We start from the raw sequence: 23,001 nt of genomic DNA, 5'->3' as shown, positions 1-23,001 counted from the left end.
CCAAGGAGTTGACTTAGCCCAAGGGCTGAAGCTAGATAAATATTACATGAAAACGCCGTCAGAAAAGGCTTTTCTGGTCAGCTACTCTGTGAGCAGGAGGTCGCCACAAAACCCGGAAGTATATCCTTATAACACCCCGACGCCATACTGTCTCATCTCCACACAGACGGCAACGGCTTTGGTCTGTATATTTTGGCAGCATTGCCAAAAGAGTCTCATGGGGAAGTGCTATTTGGACACTCAACAGTGTGCAGGGGATAGACACAATTCACAACTAAGGAAGCTCAAAAAAATTGGCAAGCTGCCATTTTTACACAACTTTGAAAAAGTCCACACTGACCTTTGGAAAAACAAATGCCTTTGCTATCAAGTATTCAAGGTTTCTGTGTGACCAAAACCCAAATAATTACATCTAGAGGAATCCCTTCTGTGCCTTAGGCATGCCCCCCACCCCACCCCCACCCCCCCGGCAAATGCCACAGAGCCTATTTATCCCAGGACTCGGGACAACTGTAAAAATTCTCCATAATCTCCGCTGTAGATGATGTGCTTCTCCCATTCCCTCAGCTTTAGGAACTCTGTCTCACGGGACAGCTCTCTGGGGCTTAGTTGGTTTCCGAGACACAAATTTCTTTCCTGAGATTTTAGACAGAGTTTGACTTCACGACTGAAGTATTCTTGAAGTCAAAGGCCATCATCTCCAGAGTCTTCTGATCTCTTTGCTTCCAATAGTTCTGAAACCAAAGTTTTAAACTTTGTAGCCAGCACAGTCTTCAGAAGGTGAAGTGCATCCAACTTTTTTTTTCATCATTTGTCACCAAATTGTCCAAGTCTGGGGAAATCCTGATTAGCTGGCTGCTAAGTACCATTAAATATTGACTGATGACAGTGATAAGTGAGCACTCCACCTTAACTATGAAGTAAGTGAATAGGAAATGCTCCAAAACACGTCTTTTACAAAATTCCATCTTGGAATTTATCTCAGCTGCAAGATTGATTTCCAAATTCTCCCTGCTGTTTGCTTTTCTGCTAAAACAACTCCTACGGCTGACTGTGGGGTTTTATGTCTTCCTCACTTGCTTCCCACAAAAGTCACTTCCAGGAGAATCATCTTGCTGTGTTTTATACACGGGAAGTTAAAGAGAACGGATCTGCTCTGAGCCAGATGCTCACAGTGGAGACATCACTGCACAAGGAGTCGGGAGACCTGCCTTCTCCTCTTCTCCAATCCATGCCTTCTCTTGGCTGTTTGACCCTGGGCAAGTCACCTTACTTCTTGAGCCTCAATTTCTTCATCTGTAAAACTGGAATTATGATACTCCCCAGGAGAAGCAGGTTCAGGTTATTCTAAACCCTGAAGAGAAGGCCTCAAAGCCCTAAAATCTCCCAGGATCTTTCCCATCTGCTCTGGCAACTGCAGCGGGATGCGTGAGACTGCACGAGCGGGGTGGGGGCAGCCAGGGGCGGCGGGGGCAGGGGGGTTGAAGGAATCTCAGGGAGCAACAGCCAATGAGCTCAGCAGGTACCTTCTCATCCAAGGGGTCCTTTTCCTCCCTCATCCCCAGGTGAAACCCGCCTTTCACCCAAGTGCCTGCACGGGCACCCAGCCAAGGTCATCCTCCAGATGCCCACAGAGAAGCACGCACATGGCTCAAGAAAGCAAGACTCAAGGGCTTCAACAAAGATGACCGGAAGGTTCTTAATGAAGTGGCCTCCTGAGAAATCTAATTTAAGGATTCCTTCGGTGCCCAATGGACATTCTCAGCGAACCCAAACCAAAATAGCACCCACTCCCTCATCAAGCACTTCCTTTAGGTCACTTCCATCCTTCACCAGGCAGACATTTTAAATGAGGTCAAGAAACAGACCACCCGCCACACCCTTCTTCCTGCTCTCTTTGTTATCTGACCTGTTTAAGGACTCACTCAAACAATAGTGAAGATGGAAACTCTAAATGACACACCTCCCTCCCTGTTCAATTCTGTCCCAGGAAAATAACTCTGGGGCCGGGTGAGTCACAAGGAAATGCCAGCTGTTTCCTTCTCGTGGGAGGCTTTGGTGACTCGTCGGACCCCCCGCCCCCCCCCCCCACCACTGGGGCCTGCAGAGAGCACTGTAGGGCCTTCAGCTCTGTTACCGAGTGTTCCTGACACTCGGCCCCAATGCTAAGCCACCAGCAGGCAGTGCTAATGCAGAGGCCTCTGAGGGAGGACCCATTTAACTCACCCCTTCCCAAGTGTCTGCAGATCAGCGCCTGAGCCAGCATCATTTGGCCGCAGCGTAGCATACATCCCCAGCCAGCATCTGATGAAGGGCCCGTTCCTCCTGTTGGCAAAATGGACGGGAATGACTGTGAGTTCCCTAAATTGCCCTCTCCCAAAACATCAGCATACGTGGGAATCATCTAAGACAGACAGACAGACAGACACATGGACTCTGAAAAGAGAGGCGAGAGAGACAGCCAGACAGCCAACAGGGTTTGTTAGAGGGTGGGACTTGCAAAGGTGACGCAGGGTTAACGGAAACAGTTTCTATGGCCAAAGACAAAACCAACAAATGAACAAACCCTGCCCCTTACGCTTTCTGCTTGGAGACTTCTTGCTCGGTGTGCACGCAGTTGTGGTCGATGACCGCCAGGTATGACTACCAATACTAACCCACGCCGTATCATTATCTGCCTGACCAAACCTGGCTTTGCTTGGCTCACTTCTCAGGGAGGCCAGTCTTAACCTTAGTTAAGGAATCAGTGCTACCAAGGGGAATTATCGGCATGGTCAAAGAGATCTGGAAGGCTCTTGACTGTGCTAAATATACATTAGGAAGATCTGAACAGCAAGAAGGACAATATAAAATAGAGGAAAGAGTCCTAGATTAGGCATCAGAAGGACTGTCTCTAGGTGCCTGATCCAAGTCTCAACTGTGGATTGGGAACAACAGCACATATACCCTGCCTACCGTCGGGGGATATCATAAACACTGAAGGAGAAAATATCTGTGAAAGGTTATACAACCCACTCAGGATGGTGTAAATATCTGGTGTTAAGCACATGGCCGTCATTAAAAACGCTACTAATACATGAGAAATGGGCCACATCTCTAAAAGGCCTAAAATCAGTTAATAAATGAAGTAAGACAATGGCTTCCACTTTAAGAATACCTGATGTAACGAAAACCCCACGTATGTGGCCAGCCTGAGCTCAATATCCTTTTTCGAGGTACCAGTGAAATCAGGTAACTTGGATGGCAGAGGAGACATTCTGCTTTCATTATTTTCCATCCCCCCAACATGGAAGTGAAAAACGATGCTAGGAGCACCATCTCACCAGACTGACTTTAAAGAGGGTCATCAGCCTCATAAGACGGCCATGGGGGACCACCCTTTTCCTTTGGTCATGGGGACTGAAGGAGAGTTGCTACAGTAAGACGGGGAGGATTGAGCCAACTCGCCAACTGGAAGGGGGAGCCCTTTGGCTCTTGCTAATGGCGGATTATAGGCCACATTAGTACAGGAAGGATGCAGTGAAGTCCACATAAAGAAGAGATCGTCTATTGCCAAAACGTTGTCAGAGTTGAACTGCAAATGTTCTCAAGCCTTGTGAAGATCTCTTTACCTAGAGAAAGTTAACAGTTCAAAACCACTGGGTACTAAAGATTGTTCTTGGATTGTTTTCCTGCTTGGGTACTCCCTGTGGAGAGCAAACACTGTCCATGTAGACTTGGGTTTGGGGCACTTATCAGAAAAGAGGATATCACTCCAGTTACTAGGTTCAGGCCTGCATCAAAACCAGTCAGACGGATGTTCTCTTAGGAGAACAGCTTCTATCATTTGGATTTGATACTCTTTTCCTACAGGGCCATGATAGCAGGAATAGGCCACCCTACTCACAAAACATTTTACGGATTTTCTCTAAAGGGAGCCTATTATTGACCTGTCTTGTTTTTCTAGACAGCAGCTGGTACTCTAACAGCCTATAATTAGTTCCAAGGAAATCTATAATAATTCATCTTCCAGGGGCAAGGTGCTTTCATTTCATAGGGGCAAGAAAACAAAGGAATTCTTTTCTTTCTCTCAAGGAATAATTGTCTTTAATGATCATGTAGCTCCACAAAGAAGTGGATTACAATTTAGTAAATATTACCCAAATTAGAAGTTTGACTTTCTTCGTGCTCCAGGAAGTAAAACAAGGAATACAATCTGGTGCCTGAACACTTGGAGTTGGACTCAAAAGTATGCTGGCGTGACACCTTAACGCCAAGGAACCATACACGATAAGGCACTTTGGCAATGAAACTTCCAAATAGTTTAAGACTTAACTATTCCCCTAAAGCCCGTTCTTTGCCACAGTGAGCTGTTAATTCTGAGGTTTCTGTGAAGTCACTGATAACCTCAGGCAAGCTATCTACAAGGAAGAAAGCACAGCACAACAAATGATATACCTACCAATTGGTGAAAATTTCCTTCTGTATGTAAACCATAGGCGAGCACTTATATCAGACAACAGCTTAGATTTTTCTGTAATTAAATGTGAAATTACAATTAAATCACCATATCCCGTCTAAAGATATCTGCCTTTGATTTCTGAGTCAGCAGCCAACTCATTTTCAAATAACCAGTCAATTCTATTGTAAGAGGGCTAGGGAAGTGCAGAGGAAACCCAATCTCATCTTAGCCAAGTAATTTCAGCATTCCTCCTCACCTAGGTTTGGACCAGAGCTACTGGCTGGGTGGTTCCTTGTCTCCCTCTCACTGAGCAACATGGGGTCACAGCCAAAAGACAAGGAATAGGAAAAGCAAGGATAACCCACTAGCAAGGCAATCAGCCCCTGCCTGAATGATGACAGTTGGCTGGATCTTTCATCGGTACCCGCTGTCCATTATCTAAAACTGGGGGGGGGGGGGGCGCACATGTGTGTGCATGTGCATATGTTTAACTAAAAAGGAGAGATCCCTGCTAAGCAAATTAAGGGTGTAAAAGTGTGTCCATACTACCTATTGCAACTGGCATTGTAATCTAAATGGATACAGAACATCACAAGTGCTTTTGCGTCTTTCTTCAAAGCATTTCTTGCATTGTGATCAGCTCCTTCCTATCTCCTCCTCTATGCTAGGGCCTTCAAAGAGGATCTCTCCTCAGATAAACAGAAAAAGCAGAGTTGACTCTCTCCAAGCTCAGGCTTCATCTGGGTGCTGGGTTGTTAGCAGTGTTAGGTGAAAAGGTCTTCCCCAATCTATAAGTATATAAGGGTAGGGAAGAAATATCCCAGCCTCTTTCCCATCTAGCTGCAGTGGCTAAAAGTTCTATACGAGGTCAGAATACACCGAGACAGTAACAGTCAGTGGAAGATCGACAACTACAAGACTCCTTAATGTGTGAGAGTTTCTGACAGCCATGGGCTGATTAGAAGTCCCCTAGGTGGCAGCATTTTGAATCTAGACAGAAAAGGACACAAGGGGCATGAGAAGTATGTAGCCCAGGCATTGCAGACTAAGTACTGGTTAGTGATACTAGGAGTGGGTGCATGGTTTATGAAACCCAAGGCTTACAGAATTCAGGGGCTCTCCTTTAAAGAGAAGAATAAAAATATATCTCACTTTTTCAAATTGTACCAACACTTATGACCACATGAACTCCCCGCTAGGGACTCTCGGGGCCTTGGAAGGAACCTATGCAAGCAAGGGGTCTGAGGCTTGAACTCCTCTGGCTGCAAGGCACATATATCCACCTAGTGGCATTAATGGTGACCAAAACAACGTTCCACCAACCCGACAGGGAAAAATGGACAGAACCTGAACCTCGGGCACCCACTTCATTTGGGTTCTCACAGACAAATGCTACCAAACCTTACCCGTTTTGAGGAGATGCTGTTTCCCCAAGATCCATACCAGCTCATCTGTATCTGGAAATTCTTCTAGGTAGTCAGCAAAAATAGTAATCTGGTTTTCATACTTAGATAAAACTGAAAGAAAAGGAGAGAAACTTACAGCAAAATGTAAAGGAAGGGGTTTGCTTCTGTGGCTTACTGATTATTACCTCTGTCCTGAAGGTGGAAGGTCATTGGCTTGAATCGCATGGAAGCAAATCCTTTTCTTTAAGGAACAAAGATACTCAGGAGGCCTCAAAATCCTTTAGTAGAGGGATTTCCTTTTGACCATCTATCTTTACCTTCCCTTTCTCGTGGTCCCATTTGGCACCATCTCTGAATATTCAGTCGCAGTCATTTCAGAACCTTCCCGTCATGGGGTCTTTTTTGTAAATAGCCACTTAGCTAGCTTCTCCTAAGCAAGAGTGTGTCGAGGTAATACGATAATACCTAATGTTTTCATACCTAACTTCTGCCCACGTCACAGGGAACACTGTGAGGTTTCAAACGGCCAGTGGCTTTGGAAGGGGCTGTGACAAACGTGAAAGCTAACACAGCTGTGAAAATGTAAGATTTCAGCTGGAAGCCCAGATGTTTTCACAGTACTCTTATTTGCCATTTTATTCACATATGACTTCTGCAAAGAAGGATCTTGAAGCTGAAGATAAAACTAACTTGTTCTTGGGATTCACAGATGCCTGCGGTTATCTCTCAAAATAAACCAACTGAATAAAACATAATTAAATGTTGCAGTTCATGGGCCAGACTCCCAGAACTTAGGAGCACATAATGTGGGATGCGGTAAAAGTCACTTTTGTGCCACCTGTGGGGAAAGAGTCTGCTAAAAGAGTTAAGACTGACTTATGAAGGGGTCCTATCTCAAAAGTTCTCTTTAAGCAATTTTCTGAGAGAAAATAATATTGTAGGTGGTAAATAAGTTTCCAAGCTAGCCCACAAAAACCTATTTTAACCTGTAACCAGAGAAATCAAATTGACAGTATATTTCATAGTTCATACTTCAATGCACTGCAAGTTCAAAGCTAACACATCCAACACCCACCTTCTCTGAGCTCTTGGAGGCTCCCTGGCTCCTATGGGGAAGGGAGCTCAGAGAGAGTAGGGGCCCTTTTGTGCACCTCCAAGCAGCTGCAGGGACTCTCCCAAAGCAGCCCCTGAAAGCCCCGTGGGAATAGTTTTCCTGTAAAAATGACATTGTGAGATATGTTTAACCCACTTGAAAGGAGGAATTGTTTTCTTTTGGCTTTGTTTTCTAAGGCAGGAGCATGCTGTTTTCATAGAAATAAACGTTCCTAAATATAAATGAGTCCTATCTGATCATGAAAACAGGTCCACCTGCTCAAAATACTTGGCTGGAGGCTGAAGTTATACTTTGCATAATTTGTGCAAATGGAAGTTACGATTTGTTTCAAGTTACACTTTTAGAAACACACTACCCAGGGATACTGCTTTTCTTGAAACTTATTACAGAAGCCCAATCTTTCAGGGATTTAAGTAGCTTTTCTCCTCAGGATGTTTTTCATCATTAAGGTTAGAGGCTCCGGCAGTATTTCAAATCTAAAGAGGTTAGAAATGAGGCAGTCATTTTGTTCCCCAGCGAAAGCTCATCACTGCCGAATCTGCCAGGGAAACTGTGCCATCTTACCCTTTCTTCCACTGGCCTCAGCCTCTGGCCCAGGCCCAGGAAATACCAGGCTAAAAATGACCACCCAGGTCAGGCCATCCCCAGGAGGTGGTGGACTGAGGTGGTGTAAGTCACACCATGTACCTTCCCACCCTACTCTCTACCCCTCACAGGCAGGAGAAATCAGGTCAAAATGACCATCCAGTGTAGCCTAGAAACAGAGTCAGAAAATAAGGAGCTTGAGAGGAGTGCAGGAAAGGGGCAGCCTGTCTGGCATTCCCTTGGTGGGGTGAGGAAGGGCGGCACTGGATGAACGTACAGCATGTATGCATATAAGCCTTGGGTCTTTTTTTAGTACTGGCCAAACAACAACAACAACAACAACAACATTTCCCTATCGCCAACCCTGTCTCAGTGAGTCATGGCCCAGCCATCTGGTCAAATTAGTACAGCCCCTTCAAGCCTGTGAGAACTGTGCTGCTTCGTTTGGATGGCCCTGACAAAAATGGTAGCCAGAGAATTGTCCCCTTGCTCTTCAGCACTTCTCGGGCCAGCAAGAAGGTCGTTACTGTCTGTATTCTTCCTGATTCTCCCCTTAGAAGATGGACTCCCAGAATGCGGTGTGTCAGGCTACAGCCAGCCCCCGGTGAAGCTACGTGGATGAAGCAAATGAAAGCCAGAACGGAAGATGAGGTTAACAGAAGCAAAGAACGGTAACATGGGGAGGGTATATCCAGGAGAGTCTGGCTATGAAAGGGGAATAGGTCGTCCACAAGAACTCAGAGCAATGAAGAAGCAAACTGGGACATCACTGAGGTGCAGAACTGAAGTCGCGTTTCCAACAGAATCACTTCTGACTAACAGTCCTTTTTAAAAAAATTTTTTTTTCATACACTACCTTTATCTTGTCTTAAAAACAAGAAACAAGACATCAGCCCCATCTGAGTTCCTGCCCTTTCAGCCTGTTGAAAGAGATAGGAATTATACAGGCAGAGCTACAAAGACCACAGCTGGGTGGACCAAGAATTTGCTTCTACAAGGTCTGATGAACAACAGGCTTAACTCTGTTCCATTTTACTTTAATAATGATTATTGCACTGAAGTCTCTGCTGGGTTGGCTTAGTGGTCAGCTAAAAACTGAACAAAGACTTCCTTAAACTCCTGGAGACAGCAAGTCTCCCAGTCTTGGCCAAGAGGCTCTGTGTACATGTTGGGACATGCTTCCACACTCAGCCAGGCAGGTGATAACTCTGCCTTAGTCTTCCCTTGTGCAGAGTTTGGGATCAGCCAGAGTGAAAGCTTAGAGCCCCCTCAGGTCTTTCCTGAGCATGTACACAACACTGGGAATATACGCAGCCCTGAGTATGCAGATAGTCTTCTAGATTCCCAGGGGTATGCCCCAACTTTTCAAGCTCCAAGACATGCTACTCCTTAGCTTTTTCTTTTCTTTTTTTTAAGATTTTGTTTATTTATTTGACAGAGAGAGACACAGCGAGAGAGGGAACACAAGCAGTGGGGAGTGGGAGAAGGAGAAGCAGGCCTCCCGCAGAGCAGGGAGCCCGATGCGGGGCTCGATCCCAGGACCCTGGGATCATGATCTGAGCTGAAGGCAGACGCCTAACGACTGAGCCACCCAGGTGCCACCTTCCTTAGCTTTTTCTTTTAAGCTTTTTGGTTATCTACTGCCTCAGGCAGCCATGAAGTTAATCAATTACCTCTATAATGGTTTTCTTATTTTATCATTTTATTTTTAATTGAAGTATAGATGACATACAATATTATATTAATTCTAGGTGTACCACACAGTGATTTGACAATTTATACATTACTCAGTGGTCACCACAATAAGTGTAGCCACCATCTGTCACTGTATAAAATTATTACAATATTATTATTATTTTTTAAAGATTTTATTTATTTATTTGAGAGAGAGAATGAGATAGAGAGAGAGAGCATGAGGGGGGAGGGTCAGAGGGAGAAGCAGACTCCCTGCTGACAGCAGGGAGCCTGATGCGGGACTCGATCCCGGGACTCCAGGAGCATGACCTGAGCCGAAGGCAGTCACTTAACCAACTGAGCCACCCAGGCGCCCCACAATATTATTGACTATATTCCCTATGCTATACTTTCAGTCCCCATGACTTATTTATTTTATACTGGAAGTTTATACCTCTTAATCCCTTTCACCTATTTTACCCATTCCCTCACCCCTTTCCCCTCTGGCAACCACCAGTTTGTTCTCTGTAATTATGAGTCTGTTCCTGGTTTGTTTGTTTGCTTGTTTTGTTTTTTAGATTCCACATACAAGTGAAATTATTTCTCTGCCTGACTTATTTCATTTAACATAATACCCTCTAGATCCAACTATGTTGTCACAAATGGCAAGATTTCATTTGTTTTTATGGTTGAGTAATATTCCATTATACATACACACACACACACACACACATACACACACACATCTTCTTTATCCTTTCATCTACTGATGGACAGTTGGGTTGCTTCCATATCTTGGCTAGTGTAAATAATGCTATAACAAACATAGGGGTACATATATCTTTTCTAATTCATGTTTTTGTTTTCTTCAGGTAAATACCCAGAAATGGAATTACTAGATCATATGATATTTCTATTTTTAATTTTTGAGGAACCTCCATACTGTTTTCCATAGTGGCTGCACCTCTAATAGTTTTATTAAAAAAAAAAAAGCCCCTGTCCCTCCAAATCAGGGCAAATAAATACAGTCTTGCAAGTGGGGTCTTCCAAGGAACCATCAGAAAGATCAAATAATGACAATTCTCTAAAAATGAGGCTTGGGATGCCTGGGTGGCTCAGTCAGTTAAGCATCTGCCTTCGGCTCAGGTCATGATCTTGGGGTCCTGGGATCAAGCCCCAAGTCAGACCCCCTGCTCAGTGGGGAGTCTGCTTCTCTCTCTCCCTCTGCCCCTGCCCCTCCCCCTGCTCATGCTCTCTCTCCCTCTTTCTCTCTCTCTCTCTCAAATAAATAAATAAACTCTTTTAAAAAATAAAATAAAAACGTGAAGTTCCTTTACAGGAACTTCAACCCCATTCTGTGTCCTGCAATGGCTGTCAGGCTACTGGCTTTCCCTGTGATTGGAGGCTGTACATTCCCAAGGCTCCTAGAGGGCTGGAGAGCAAGGGATGGGCATAGGGCAAGTGAAAACACCATGAAGCTTACTATTCTTACCAAAATGCAGCTGCTTTTCTTGAATAAATACTCCCCAGATTGTTGCAAGCCTTTGGTGAATGTCCACAGTTCTGAAAATGTTGATTCTGACCATTTTTGCCAGTTTTTTCCATTGCTAGAATAGATACTTTTCAGAGGCCCTCACTCTGCCATTTCTGCTATGTCTTACTTTAATACGTTTTCCCATCATTGACTAGATTTCTAAGGGTTATTTCATAAAATTGCAAGCAAATGAGAAAATGGCTCTGAACGACACATCTTCTAATAGGGCTTACCAGAGACACTTGTACATGAAGGCTCCTAGATTCTGTGGGGCTTGTGTCCCACAAACAACACAAATTCTCTAAAGTGAAATGTCATGGTCACAGAATCTCAGGGCCAGAAGGGGCCGAGATACCGCAGCATATCTTCCTTGTAGGCCACCTGATTCCAAAAGCATGCCAGGATACTGCTGATTCCAGAACAGCCTTCTCAGCAGTACATATATATTTAACATACTATCACATAACAGCTTCAAAAACACAAGAAAATGTCCATGGAAGATAGGTATGGTAAGGGTCGAATATTCATTAATATATTCATTCTGTAAACTTTTACTGAGTACCTACTATGTGCACAGAGGTTAAAACATCACTGAGCTGTAGCATCCATCCTCCAAAAGCTTTTAATCTAGTGGAGAGGATAGGTCTGGAAACAACTAATAACAATAAGTACTATAATAAAGGAAAGTGATGTAATGTACAGCATGGGGAATATAGTCAATAATATTGTGATAATTTTGTACAATGACAGATGGTAATTAGCCCTACCAAGGTGATCATTTCATAATATATCAAAATATCAAAAAAATCAAAATACTAGGTTGTACACCTGAAACTAATAGATTATTGTGTGTCGAGTATAACTCCATAAAGAAAGAAAGTGATGTGGAAAGCAACAAATGATTAATTCCAACTGGGGGTGAGAAGGTGGTATCTGAGCTGAGCCTTAATGGAAATAAGATATAAGTGGGAAGGGGGAAGGGAAGAAATTCCTGGTTGAGGGAACATTAAAAGGATTTGGCAAGCAACTGAATGTGGGGTGGGGTTGGGGGGGGGAGAGAGAGAGATACAGAGAGAGAGGGAGGGAGAGAGACAAAAATAACTTGCAGTTTGCAAGTGTGGATGATTAAATGGGAGCAGAAAATCATGATGTGGGGTAGGGAGATAAAGTGTGATCTAGCCAGAACCTGTAGGACTCATGGGTTTGGTTGATAAAAGGAGGGGGTTAAAGAAAAAAAAAGTGGAGGAAGTCAACCTGCACAGGGATTGTGAAGAGGGACATGGTAGACAGCAGGTAGATTGGCAGAGCCTCGGGAGGCAGGTGGAATTCAAAACAACATAGCTCAGCCTAAAATGTGCTTTCACCCCCTTCCTCCTGGGTCCACTCAGTGTTCTGGTCTCGCCAGCCTCTGCCCATCCAGGCACACACCCTGCCCCATCTGCCATTTCTCTTCCTCCCACTGCCCTGCTTTCCTGACAACCAAGAACCTAGAAAATAGAGAAGTGGACAACAATTCTCATCATTTCAAGGGGGATTGTCATGTCCCAAACTGCAAGTTTTCTTGAATGTATTCAGCAAGTCAAATCCTAGCGATGCTGGGTTGTCAAATAGTGCAGAAGACGTGAATGATTTCTCTACAGACCAGTATAAACTTTGGCACCCCAAGAAAACATGTATCATTTTAGACTTACAATACAGAACCTTAACCGAAGGGTTAGGATTCAGCTAGACTTTATGGCTTTAGGAGATTCTATTGAACTGACTGGTGCTGGCTGCACCTCACAAATTTCAGGGCAAATTCAGCAAAGGGATAACCAGTCCGGTTGGTGAGGGACCACTGTTAAGTGACTGACAAACGATAGTACTCTTTACAGCTAGAAAAGTCAAGTGGGCCATAAATAACTTGGCCTCACAAAATAAAACATTTGTTACAGATTTCAGTCAATTCATCCTACTGACAATGGCAGTAAGAATCAAATGAAATGCAAAATTGGACTCTCTGGTTTTCCTTTAAAGTGATTCTTTTGGGGGCACCTGGGTGGCTCAGTCAGTTAAGCGTCCAACTCTTGATTTTGGCTTAGGTTGCGATCTCAGGTCATCAGATCAAGCCCCATGTCTGGCTCTGCACTCAGTGGGGAATCTGCTTGAGATTCTCTCTCTCCCTTTCCCTCTATCCCTCCCCCCCCTCTCTAAAATAAAAACGAGTAAATCTTTAAAGTGATTCTTTTGAAAAACTTGTTGCTTCTTTAAGTATATTTTTGTTGTTGTTCTCACTTAAGGACAAATTATTGTCTGCTATCTGCTGACTGAAATGCATTTAGAAACATCCATGAGGAAATGGGATTCCATGCACGAACTGGTAAGGAATGCACCTAACACACAGATCACTGCACCTCTAAATTGCTGCCCCTTTTTGCTTTTGATAAGGTAACTCTGCTCTTTTTGGAGAGATGCATTTTTCAGAAGAATAAAAAGATGCCATTTTGGTGAGGCTTATCTTCGTTGATAAGACAGAGAAGGCAGGACATTGGATGGATGGATGGATGGATGGATGGATGGATGGATGGATGGATGGATGGATAGATGGATGGATGGATGGGTGTATAAAAAATATTTGATTGGCTTTATAATTCAAGACTTGAGGCAACTATCCCACAAACTGAGGTGAGAATCACCTTGATTACTTATCAACAGGTTTTGTTGTTAAGACTCAATCTACTAAGTGCAAAGTGTGGTTGTATTCCCAAGTTGCCGTCATGCAGTTGGTCCAAAAAAAGTCCCTGTGGTATTGTATCTTTGATTTTGGACAGTATCCAAACCAAAAGAACAGGAATACTCAAATATAGGGCTTACGATTCATGTAGGGAGCAAGATATCATAAAAATATTTAGCAAAAATGAAGAATATATCAAATAATTTTTCTCTAACATAAAAACTGTGGAGCCACCTGGGTGGCTCAGTCAGTTAAACGTCAGACTCCAGATTTCAGCTCAGGTCATGATCTCAGGGTCGTGGGATCAAGCCCCAGGTCGGGCTCTGCACTGGGCATGGAGCCTGCTTAAGATTCTCTCTCTCCCTCTCCCTCTGCCCCTCCCGCCCCCACACATGTGCATGCCCTCTCTCTAAGAAAAAAATGTGGTGTTTTTTTTTGGCAGGTGAAGAAAAGGAGGAATCACTCCTCACCCCTCTTAAAAATAGCTCTAGCCTAGGAAAACTAAAGTTTAGGTTCTAGTCCTACCCTGCCACTTACTAGTTATGTGACCTTGGAGAACTTACTGCACTTCTTTGGGCCTTAGATTCTCCATCTATAAAATGAGCAGTGTGTTTTTCAAATAGCACATTGTAACTGCTCAGCAGGCTGTGAAATCTACACAGTGGGTCGCAACCAGCATTTTTAAAAAATGAAATTAAATAGAACGGAAAAATATTAGAACATATCACATGTAATAAGGATTAATATCATTTCATGAGACTTGTTTGTGTGTATATAAACTGGGTGGCAATATACAATGTATGTCCCATTGTATTGTTGGATCAAAAAAGTTGGAAAGCCAGTGGTCTAGACCTACACTGTCCATACGGTAGCCACTAGCTACATCCAGCTGCTCACACTTAAATTGATTAAAATTAAATACAACTAAAATTTAAGTTACTCAGTTGCACTAGCCCCATTTCAAGCACTCGATAGCCACATGTGGCTAGTGGCTACCACAGTGGACAGCACAGCTATAGGATAGTCCCATCATCACAGCAAGTTCTGTTGGGCAGGCCTATCCTAACAACCTATCTATGGTTCTGTAGGAGGTAGAGGTAGGGTGGGTTGTCAGGAGGGGTACCTCAAGCTCTGGTGAAAGAAGATGGGTTTACTTGTCTCTTTCTTTTAAGAGAGTCTGTATGTGAATTTCTAAATAAGTGAGCCAACAATTATTTACTAAGTTCTGTACTTGGTTCTGTGAGGGATACAGAGGATGTATCCCCAGAAACATTCACTAAATGTTAAATGAGCAATCAAAGGCATCATAAAAGCATAGTATCTAAAGATATGTGCCTTACGTCCATGAAAAAATCTAACAATAAAGGGCAATGCATAAGCAAGTGTTGATAATAACCGAATGCTAGCAAAATCCAGAAAAGGGGGAAATCAATGAGCATTAGAGCTATCAGGAATGATTTCGAAGAGGACATGGGATTTTAACTGGTGCTTAAATGATTGCTTCAACTAGGATGAACAGAGATAAGACAGGAGAAAATTCCAGATTAGGGGAATACTATGAAGTATGTGTGTGTCAGAGAGGGGGCTAAGTTCTGGAGAATACTGGGCAATGAGATTAGAGAGAGGCCCGGGACTGGATGGTAGAGGGTACAAAGCAAGCTGGTAGAGTCCAAGTCGCAGCCAAGCAACAGACAGCTTTCGGAGTGAGTTCACATGATCCTTGAGGCAGCCTCTTGAGACGGCCAGGGCAGAGATCATTGCTTTCAGTTTAGAGTTGAAGGAACTGAGTTTCAGGGAGCTGATGAGACTTGCCCGGAGTCATATTAGCTAGTGAGCAGTATAACCAGGATTCAAAACAAGTTAACCTTACTCTCCATCCGGTATTCTTCCCACTATACCTTGCTGTTAAAATAAAAGCTGCATCCAAGGCATTGGAGACAAGGGACAGCAATGAGAAAGTTGTTGTAATAATCCAGACATGAAGTGGTGAAGGCCTGGCCTAAGGTGGAAACAAATCAGATGCTCTGGTCATTTAACATACTATAAAAGAAACTGACAATGCAGTACCCACTGTTTATAGGGCAGAGTAAGTGTAGACAGTCCAAGGTTAGAAGAGTACAATTATTTTTTTTTAGTTTAATTATTTTTAACTGGAAGTGATCTAAACTACTCCAAAGGCATAAATATTAACAATATAATTCATATACTGTGTCCAGATTTTTCCAGACAGCTGAAGCAATGTTTTGGACACGGTTCCTAAGCAAACAACTCTTTATGTGTCTATGCATTTTTATGAGCCATTTCTGTCTTGCTAGTGTTTCCTTCCTCTGTGAATTTCAATGTTCATTTCTCAGAACTAATTGGTCATATGATCTCTTACCTCATCTAGATTTCCACTGACAAAGGACTAGTGCAAAAAAGTCAAGGAGCTACAGGCCTTGAAGTTTTTCCACACTATTTAGTAAAAGTAATTATTGGCAATTAATTAATAATAATTTACTAAGAAAATACTAAAAAACACAATTACCAGACTAATCTTAAAGGATCTCTTCACTTTTGTCATTGAGCTGCTCAAAAACTTGCTCGGGCTTCCAAGATTGCTCCAACTGATAGGAGTCAAATATGAACTCATCAGCCTGGAATTTAAGGCTCTCTCCAATATGGCCACCTTCTACATTTATATTTGTTCTCCACTGCTTATTATTCCTTCAGGAGATCTACTCTTTTTGGCCAGAAGAAACCATATGATACACTGGAGGCTCTCTGCTCATTCATGTCCTACTTATATTTAAGTCCCACCTCAAATGCTACTTTCTCTATGAACCCTTCTTCCCCAACTTTCCCACCAAGAAGTATTTTTTCCTTCTTCTAAGCTTCTACAGTCCCATATTTTTATCTCTTTTATGGCACTGGGCACTTTGTTCTCTAGATTATTATTATTTGCAGGCATGTCATCTCTCTGCTATTGGAACAAACTCCCATCTCAGTCCACATAATGCTTATCTCCATATCCCCTAAAGCTCCAGTCATAGGGCCTTGCAAGAAGTTGTCCCCTAAGGCCCATCAAATGTTTATGGAATGAATGGGCACACTGACAAAATTCTAAAAGCTGGTTTAGGGGCGCCTGGGTGGCTCAGATGGTTAAGCTCTGCCTTTGGCTCAGGTCATGATCCCAGGGTCCTGTGATCGAGCCCTGCATCGGGCTCCCTGCTTGGCGGGGAGCCTGCTTCTCCCTCTCCCTCTACTGTTCCCCCTGCTTGTGCTCTCTCTGTCAAATAAATAAATAAAATCTTTAAAAAAATAAAATAAAAGCTGGTTTATACATTTATACAAACATCAATTTAACAATCCTTTGTGGAAGTACCTACCATATGGCCAACATTGTACTAGGCCTTGGGGATAGTAACACGTGTTAAGCAATCCCAAGTCTAATGGGAAGAGAGAAAGAGAGAGAGTTCATTTTTATGTGGCATGGTCAGTGTTTGCACGGGGGAGCTAAGGAAGCACAGCAGAGGACCACCTAAGCCAGCCTAGGGTACAGAGAAGGCTTGGGGAAGAGAGGTGATGACAGGACAGCCTTAAATGATCAGAGCTAAGCAAATAGGGTAGGAGAAGGATGTTCCAGGCAGAGGAGCAGCTTGGACCAAAATGCCAAGGGCTGAGAGACTGTGGAATGGTGAGGCCACGTGGAGACTGTCAGGGGTTGAGGCTGGAGAGGCAAACGAGCCTAGGAGATGTTGGCCTTGGAAGCCTTGGTAAGGCTCCTGGACTTAACCCAGGCTTCATGGAGCCCCTGAACGCTTTCAGACACACTCAGGAGGAAGTCTGGGTATCTCACCATGAGCAGAATAGAAACAGGGCAACAAGTAATTGCCTGTGATGCCAATCTTAGTTGTTGGCTTGTAAACATGATTAAATTAACTTCTGTTAAAAACAAACCAAACCTAAGTGACCATCTTTGTCAGGGAAGGGGTTAAGGTGGGTCTCTGTCTTGGGGCATGCTCACTGGTTCAGCACAATGGGAGAAACTCTCGAGTCCTTTCCAGGAACAGTAACTCTTCATTTAGGGCACTTGCCCAGTTTTTGCCTCTGTTTACAATCACCTCACCCGCTTCCCAGACCACGGGAATTTTCCCCATACCCTTTCAACATCACACTTCATTAGTAAACATTGCCAGCAGACATATGATGTTTAAAAATTCTTTACCTTTGATGTCATGTAAAATTATACTGCCAGAGTTAAGTTTTTGGACTGCATAAAATTATACATGTACCTTCACTTACAAAACAAGAGTTGTATTCCAAGTTAACCCTAGGGCAAATTTCTGTAAAGTGAACTTGAGTTTCCAAAATTATTTTGTCATTATTTGAGCCACATTGCCCCCCAAAAAGACAGCTTTATTCCATCTAAAAAAGATGCAGCTTGCAATAAAATGGCTCCTCATCCCTGACGCACACTATGTACCAGACACCAGGAAAATAAATATCTATCTACTGAAAAGCATGAAAGACCCAGCGCACCAACCACAGCAAAAATACTCTCCAGTATCTGCCAGGCAGAAAACCTTGATCTGCTAAACAAAACACAGATTCATTTTTAACTCCTAAAGTGGGGTTTCTTATAAGATGCCCAGCCATCAGTTCTTTCATTAATACTAAGTTAACTTATTCTAAGTTAAAAATGTCTTTTTATTGCACCTACCCTGGCGACTCCACTCCTAGGTTTATGTCCAAGAAAAATGAGTGCCTGTGTCCATGGAAATATATGGTCAAAAATGTTCATAGCAGCTTTATTCATAATATCCAAAACCTAGAAACCATCCAGTGTCCATCAATGGGGTGCTATTAACACAGTGTTAGTGTTCTCCCCAAATTCATATGTTGAAGCCCTAATCCCCAGTATGATGGTATTTGGAGGTGGGCCCTTTGGAAGGTAATTAGGTCATGAGGATAGAATCCCCGTGAGTGGGATCAGTTCCCTTATAAGAAGAGACACCAGAGAGATGATCTCTCTCCATCGTGTGAGGACACAATAAGAAGGTAGCCATTTGCAAGTCAGAAAGAGAGACCTCACCAGAGACCAAACCTGCTGGTGCCATGGTCTTGAGCTTCCCAGCCTCCAGAACTGTGAGAAATAAATGTTTGTTGTTTAAGCCATCTGGTCTATGAAGTTTTGTTACAGCAGCGTGAACAGACTAAGACAAGGAGGATGGATCAACTGTGGTGAAACATTCATAGCAATGGTACACAGCAACAAAAAAGAACTAATATTATGTACAAAACACAGATGAATCTCACAGACATGTTAAACAAAAGAAGCCAGACACAAAACAGTACATGCAATATGATTCTGTTTATATAAAATCTGAAATCAGGCAAAACGAATTTATGATAATAGTGGTCAGAATAGTTGTTACCTTTGGGGGGTGGTGTTGGCTGGTGGGAGGGGGTAAAACGGAAACTTTGGAGCAGCGGAGGTGAGGGAAGAAATGTCCTTTATCTTGATCTGGGTGGAGGGTGCACGTATATAAAATTTCACTGAGCTGTACGCTTAAGATTTGTGTACTTAACTGTATGTAAACAATACCTCAATTCAAGAAAAGAGAAAAAGGTAAGTCTCTATACGGGATTTATTTCTGGTACAGATTGGCAGTACAGATCAGAATTATGCTAACAACAAAATATTCTTTCATTATCAGGAGCAAAGATATAGTACTAAATTTCTCCCCCCCCCCAACACACACACATCAAATCCAAGTGAAAGTATTTTGGGGCTTCAGATATTATTAAATGTAGGGCTAATTTATTGGGTTTTCCAACTTCTAGCATTCCAAAATGCTATCTATTTTGCAGGCTCACTTTGATTACAAATTCCCAAATTTATTAATTCTTCTTTTCTACTATAGCATTAGCTGGTCTTCATCAGAGAAATATATTGAATTTTCCCCCATCTTAGTGGAAGAAAGTATAGTAGACTGAAGAAAACTCTAGCTTATGAATTAGAAGAGCCAGGTTCTATTTCTGCTCTCCTTTTGCTAAGCAAGTCACTTTGGGCTACTCTCTTAAACTAAGATTCCCTTTCCTTATCCATAAAATGTAGATAATACCTTCCCCCACGGGGCTATAGGGAGGATCAAATGAGAGAATGGATGTAAAAGTGCTTTGTAAACTTTAAGTGAGTGTTAATATCCCCAAAGCTAAGTGTTTCATTAGAACTTGTGCCTGGTCGTGGCCAAGAGAAAATGTACTTGAATTTCAAAGCTTGTACTTCAGTTTCGCACATCTTACATTTCACCAGAGAGTTAGGATCAGCAAGTGCACTCAAATTCTAACATCTCTGAAAAGTTGAAACAATTCCATGATAATAAATACTGAAAACAGATGTGTACAGGGAAGTAGGATGAATAACTGTTTCTTTCCTTTTCCCAATTATGACTTTGAAGTGTATCTCTAGCTATGTAATTTCCATTATACTCAGTTCATACTTCTAGAACTTTCAACTGCTTCTGCAACACTCATGCTACAGTTCCCCCTCTCTGTTATGAATTTCACAATAACTATCCCTAAAGGCCGTTCCCATTTCTACTTTCTGCCATCCATCGTGACCACAATAGCAAAATTTAAAAATACTCCCCACTCTGAGCTCCTTGTCAGAGACCTGAGTACTCCTCGTCAGAGAGCCCCAAATAGAAAGTGCCTTTTCTTTTATTTTTTATTTTTAATTTTTAATTTTTTTTATTCTTATGTTAATCTTAAGTGTCACCTTTTGATGTTTGTTCCTCTGATGACAGGAAGTGATATAGGCCAGAGTTGCCTCAAAATGCTTCCTGTCACCAACTATTCTTTCCAGCAGATCCAGCAGGAAATGTCTGATTGGAGAGTCATGCAGTGTGAAAGGAGCTTGACAGAAGGAAAAACCAGGGTAATTTGGTTTCAAGGGCCCCAGTGGTTCCTGTTCCTGGAGATTTTGTTCTTAGTCCCACAGTTAAGTTCTCCAAATTAGAGCAAACCTACAGATAAACAAAACAGACTAGAGAAGGTAAACCCTGAAGTTTTCAAGACCCTTGAGAAGCATTCCCTTCAGCTATTGAGTCCCAGTCTTTCGTGAACCTTCTGAGCTACGGGATAAAAACTGATTTTTTTTTTTTTTTGTAAGATTTTATCTGAGAGAGAGAGAAAGAGCATGGGCAGGGGCAGCAGCAGAGGGAGAGGGAGAAGCAGACTCCCAGCTGAGCAGGGAGCCCGATGCGGGGCTCGAACCCAGGACCCCGGGATCATGACCTGAGCTGAAGGCAGACACTTAACCGACTGAGCCACCCAGGCGCCCCAAAAACTGATTTTATAAAAGTAGATTGACAGCAGCAAGAAGGGCCAGCTGACAAGGAAACAGAGTATCATAAAAAACTAATATGGATTCACATATTCACACATACTCACACACACATACACAAAGACTAAATGGTCTGGGACCGTGCAGTGCAGGGACAACCATTAAATCACATTTCAACAGGCCTTAGAATACCACTGCATTATAGCATATAATAACTTATAGTCATAACAATGATCCTCACTCAAAAAATTAGATTATGTTCATAAATGCTGTATAAGAAATCAGAGGAGTAAATTGCTTCTTGGTTGGGTTCCCCCCCCCTTTGGAAAATTCCATTCACGATAGTTAAAATATTAAAAGCTTATGGTGCTTAGAGGGAATCATGAGCCATTTAGAAAATTGGTTACTCAAAATGCCTTTTTCCCAGAAGGAGTGAGGTAACTGAGGTTCTAATTTAGTCGGTACGATGAGATGAATGCTGATGGTATAATATACTCAAGTGTTACCAGGAGGTCAGAAAAAGGAGATGAGCCTGGGATAGCATAATGAGAGAAGGCTTCATGGAGGAGGCAGGGCTCAGGGCTGGGTTTACTTTGAAGTCTCTCTCCATCCAAAACCTGGTTCTGCCTTTTTTATGGCTACCCTTAAGCAGTCCTGCCAGGGTCTCAAGTTTAGAGTCACTAAACAAGACGGGCACGTATTGCATGGAGCACTGGGTGTTATATGCAAACAATGAATCATGGAACACTACATCAAAAACTAATGATGTATTGTATGGTGACTAACATAACATAATAAAAAAAAGAATAGTTTTTTTTTTTTTTTTAGATTTTATTGATTTATTTGAGAGAGAGAGAATGAGAGACAGAGAGCATGAGAGGGAGGAGGGTCAGAGGGAGAAGCAGACTCCCTGCCAAGCAGGGAGCCCGATGCGGGACTCGATCCCGGGACTCCAGGATCATGACCTGAGCCGAAGGCAGTCGCTTAACCAACTGAGCCACCCAGGCGCCCCAAAAAAGAATAGTTTTAAGGGAAATGTAATGATAGTGAATAAAGAGAAAAATGGGATGTAGATCCTGTATCATAAAGGAGCTTGCTAAGGCTTCAATGTCTGAATAAGCAGAGCCTCTGGTACGGGCAGTAATTGCGCCAAGCAGCAAATATTTTGTGGGAACCACAGATGGGGTACCACCTGTACTCTGAAATTACTGAAAAAGCAAGGTGTAACAAAGCATTTTTACTTGATAGTCTACTTTTATTTAGTATATAGAAGTATACCAGTGGGAAAATACAAAACATTACTAAAAGAAATTAAAGATGATACAAATAAATGGAAAGACATCAGTGTTCATGGGTTGAAAGACTTAATATTGTTAAGATATCCATATTACCCAAAACAATCTACAGATTCAACACAATTCCTCAAAATCCCAATGGCATTTCTTGTAGAAATAGATCAATTCATAAGGAATCTCAAGGAATTCCAAAGAGCCAAAACGATTTTTAAAGAGAAGAACAAAGGATTCACACTTCCTTCATTCAAAACATATTTCAAAGATACAGTAATCAAAACACTTTGATACTGGCATAAAGATAAACAAATTGACTAAGAGAATAGGCTAGAAAGCTCAGAAATAAGCCCTTGTATATATGGTCAAATGGTCTTTGACAAGGGTGCCAAGACAACTCAAGGAGAAAAGGACAGTCCTTTTGACAAATGGTAGTGGGAAAACTGGATATCCACATGCAAAAGAAAGAAGTTGGACTCTTATCATACACCATATCCAAAATTGACTCAAAATAAATTAAAGACCTAAACATAAAATCTAAAAGTATAAAATGCCTAGAAGAAAACATAGAGGAAAAGCTTCCTGACGTTGGATGTGGCAATGACTTCTTGGATATTACACCAAAAGGACAAATAACAAAAGCAAAAAATGACAAACAAATAGGACTGCAGCAAACTTCAAAACTTTTGTGCATTAAAGTACACAATCATCACACTGAAAAGGAAGCCTATGGAATGTGAGAAAATATTTGCAAATAATATATCCATTAAGGGATTAGTATCTGGAACACATAATGAACTCCTACAACTCAAAGACAAAAATCAAATAATCCGATCTTTTAAAATGGACAAATGACTTGAATAGACACTTCTCCAAGGATGATATATGAATAATCAACAAGCATATAAAAAATGC

The 23,001-nt window shown here is 42.4% G+C and overlaps 1 protein-coding gene across 3 annotated transcripts in view; it reads right to left on the bottom strand.

The window, feature by feature from the left end:
* ATG4A (autophagy related 4A cysteine peptidase) overlaps nucleotides 1-23,001 on the bottom strand; it is a 54,011-nt gene that overhangs the window by 12,805 nt on the left and 18,205 nt on the right. For 2 of the 3 annotated variants that reach the window (XM_045881314.3, XM_064574462.1), the window contains exons 2-4: nucleotides 5,848-5,958; nucleotides 4,442-4,513; nucleotides 2,227-2,325 (exon numbers count right to left, since the gene is read on the bottom strand). In XM_045881314.3, the coding sequence (XP_045737270.2) occupies nucleotides 2,227-2,325; nucleotides 4,442-4,513; nucleotides 5,848-5,958 (282 nt within the window). Of the gene's footprint in view, nucleotides 1-2,226; nucleotides 2,326-2,578; nucleotides 2,725-3,518; nucleotides 3,612-4,441; nucleotides 4,514-5,847; nucleotides 5,959-23,001 lie in introns of those variants that run through there. The other variant, XM_045881323.3, reaches the window with a different exon arrangement.

Source organism: Mirounga angustirostris, unplaced genomic scaffold, assembly GCF_029215605.1.
Source record: "Mirounga angustirostris isolate CCGP_5_RB_7025 unplaced genomic scaffold, mMirAng1.0.hap1 SCAF_11, whole genome shotgun sequence".
NCBI classification, from domain to species: Eukaryota; Metazoa; Chordata; class Mammalia; order Carnivora; family Phocidae; genus Mirounga; species Mirounga angustirostris.
This window is presented reverse-complemented; position numbering and strand designations above follow the sequence as displayed.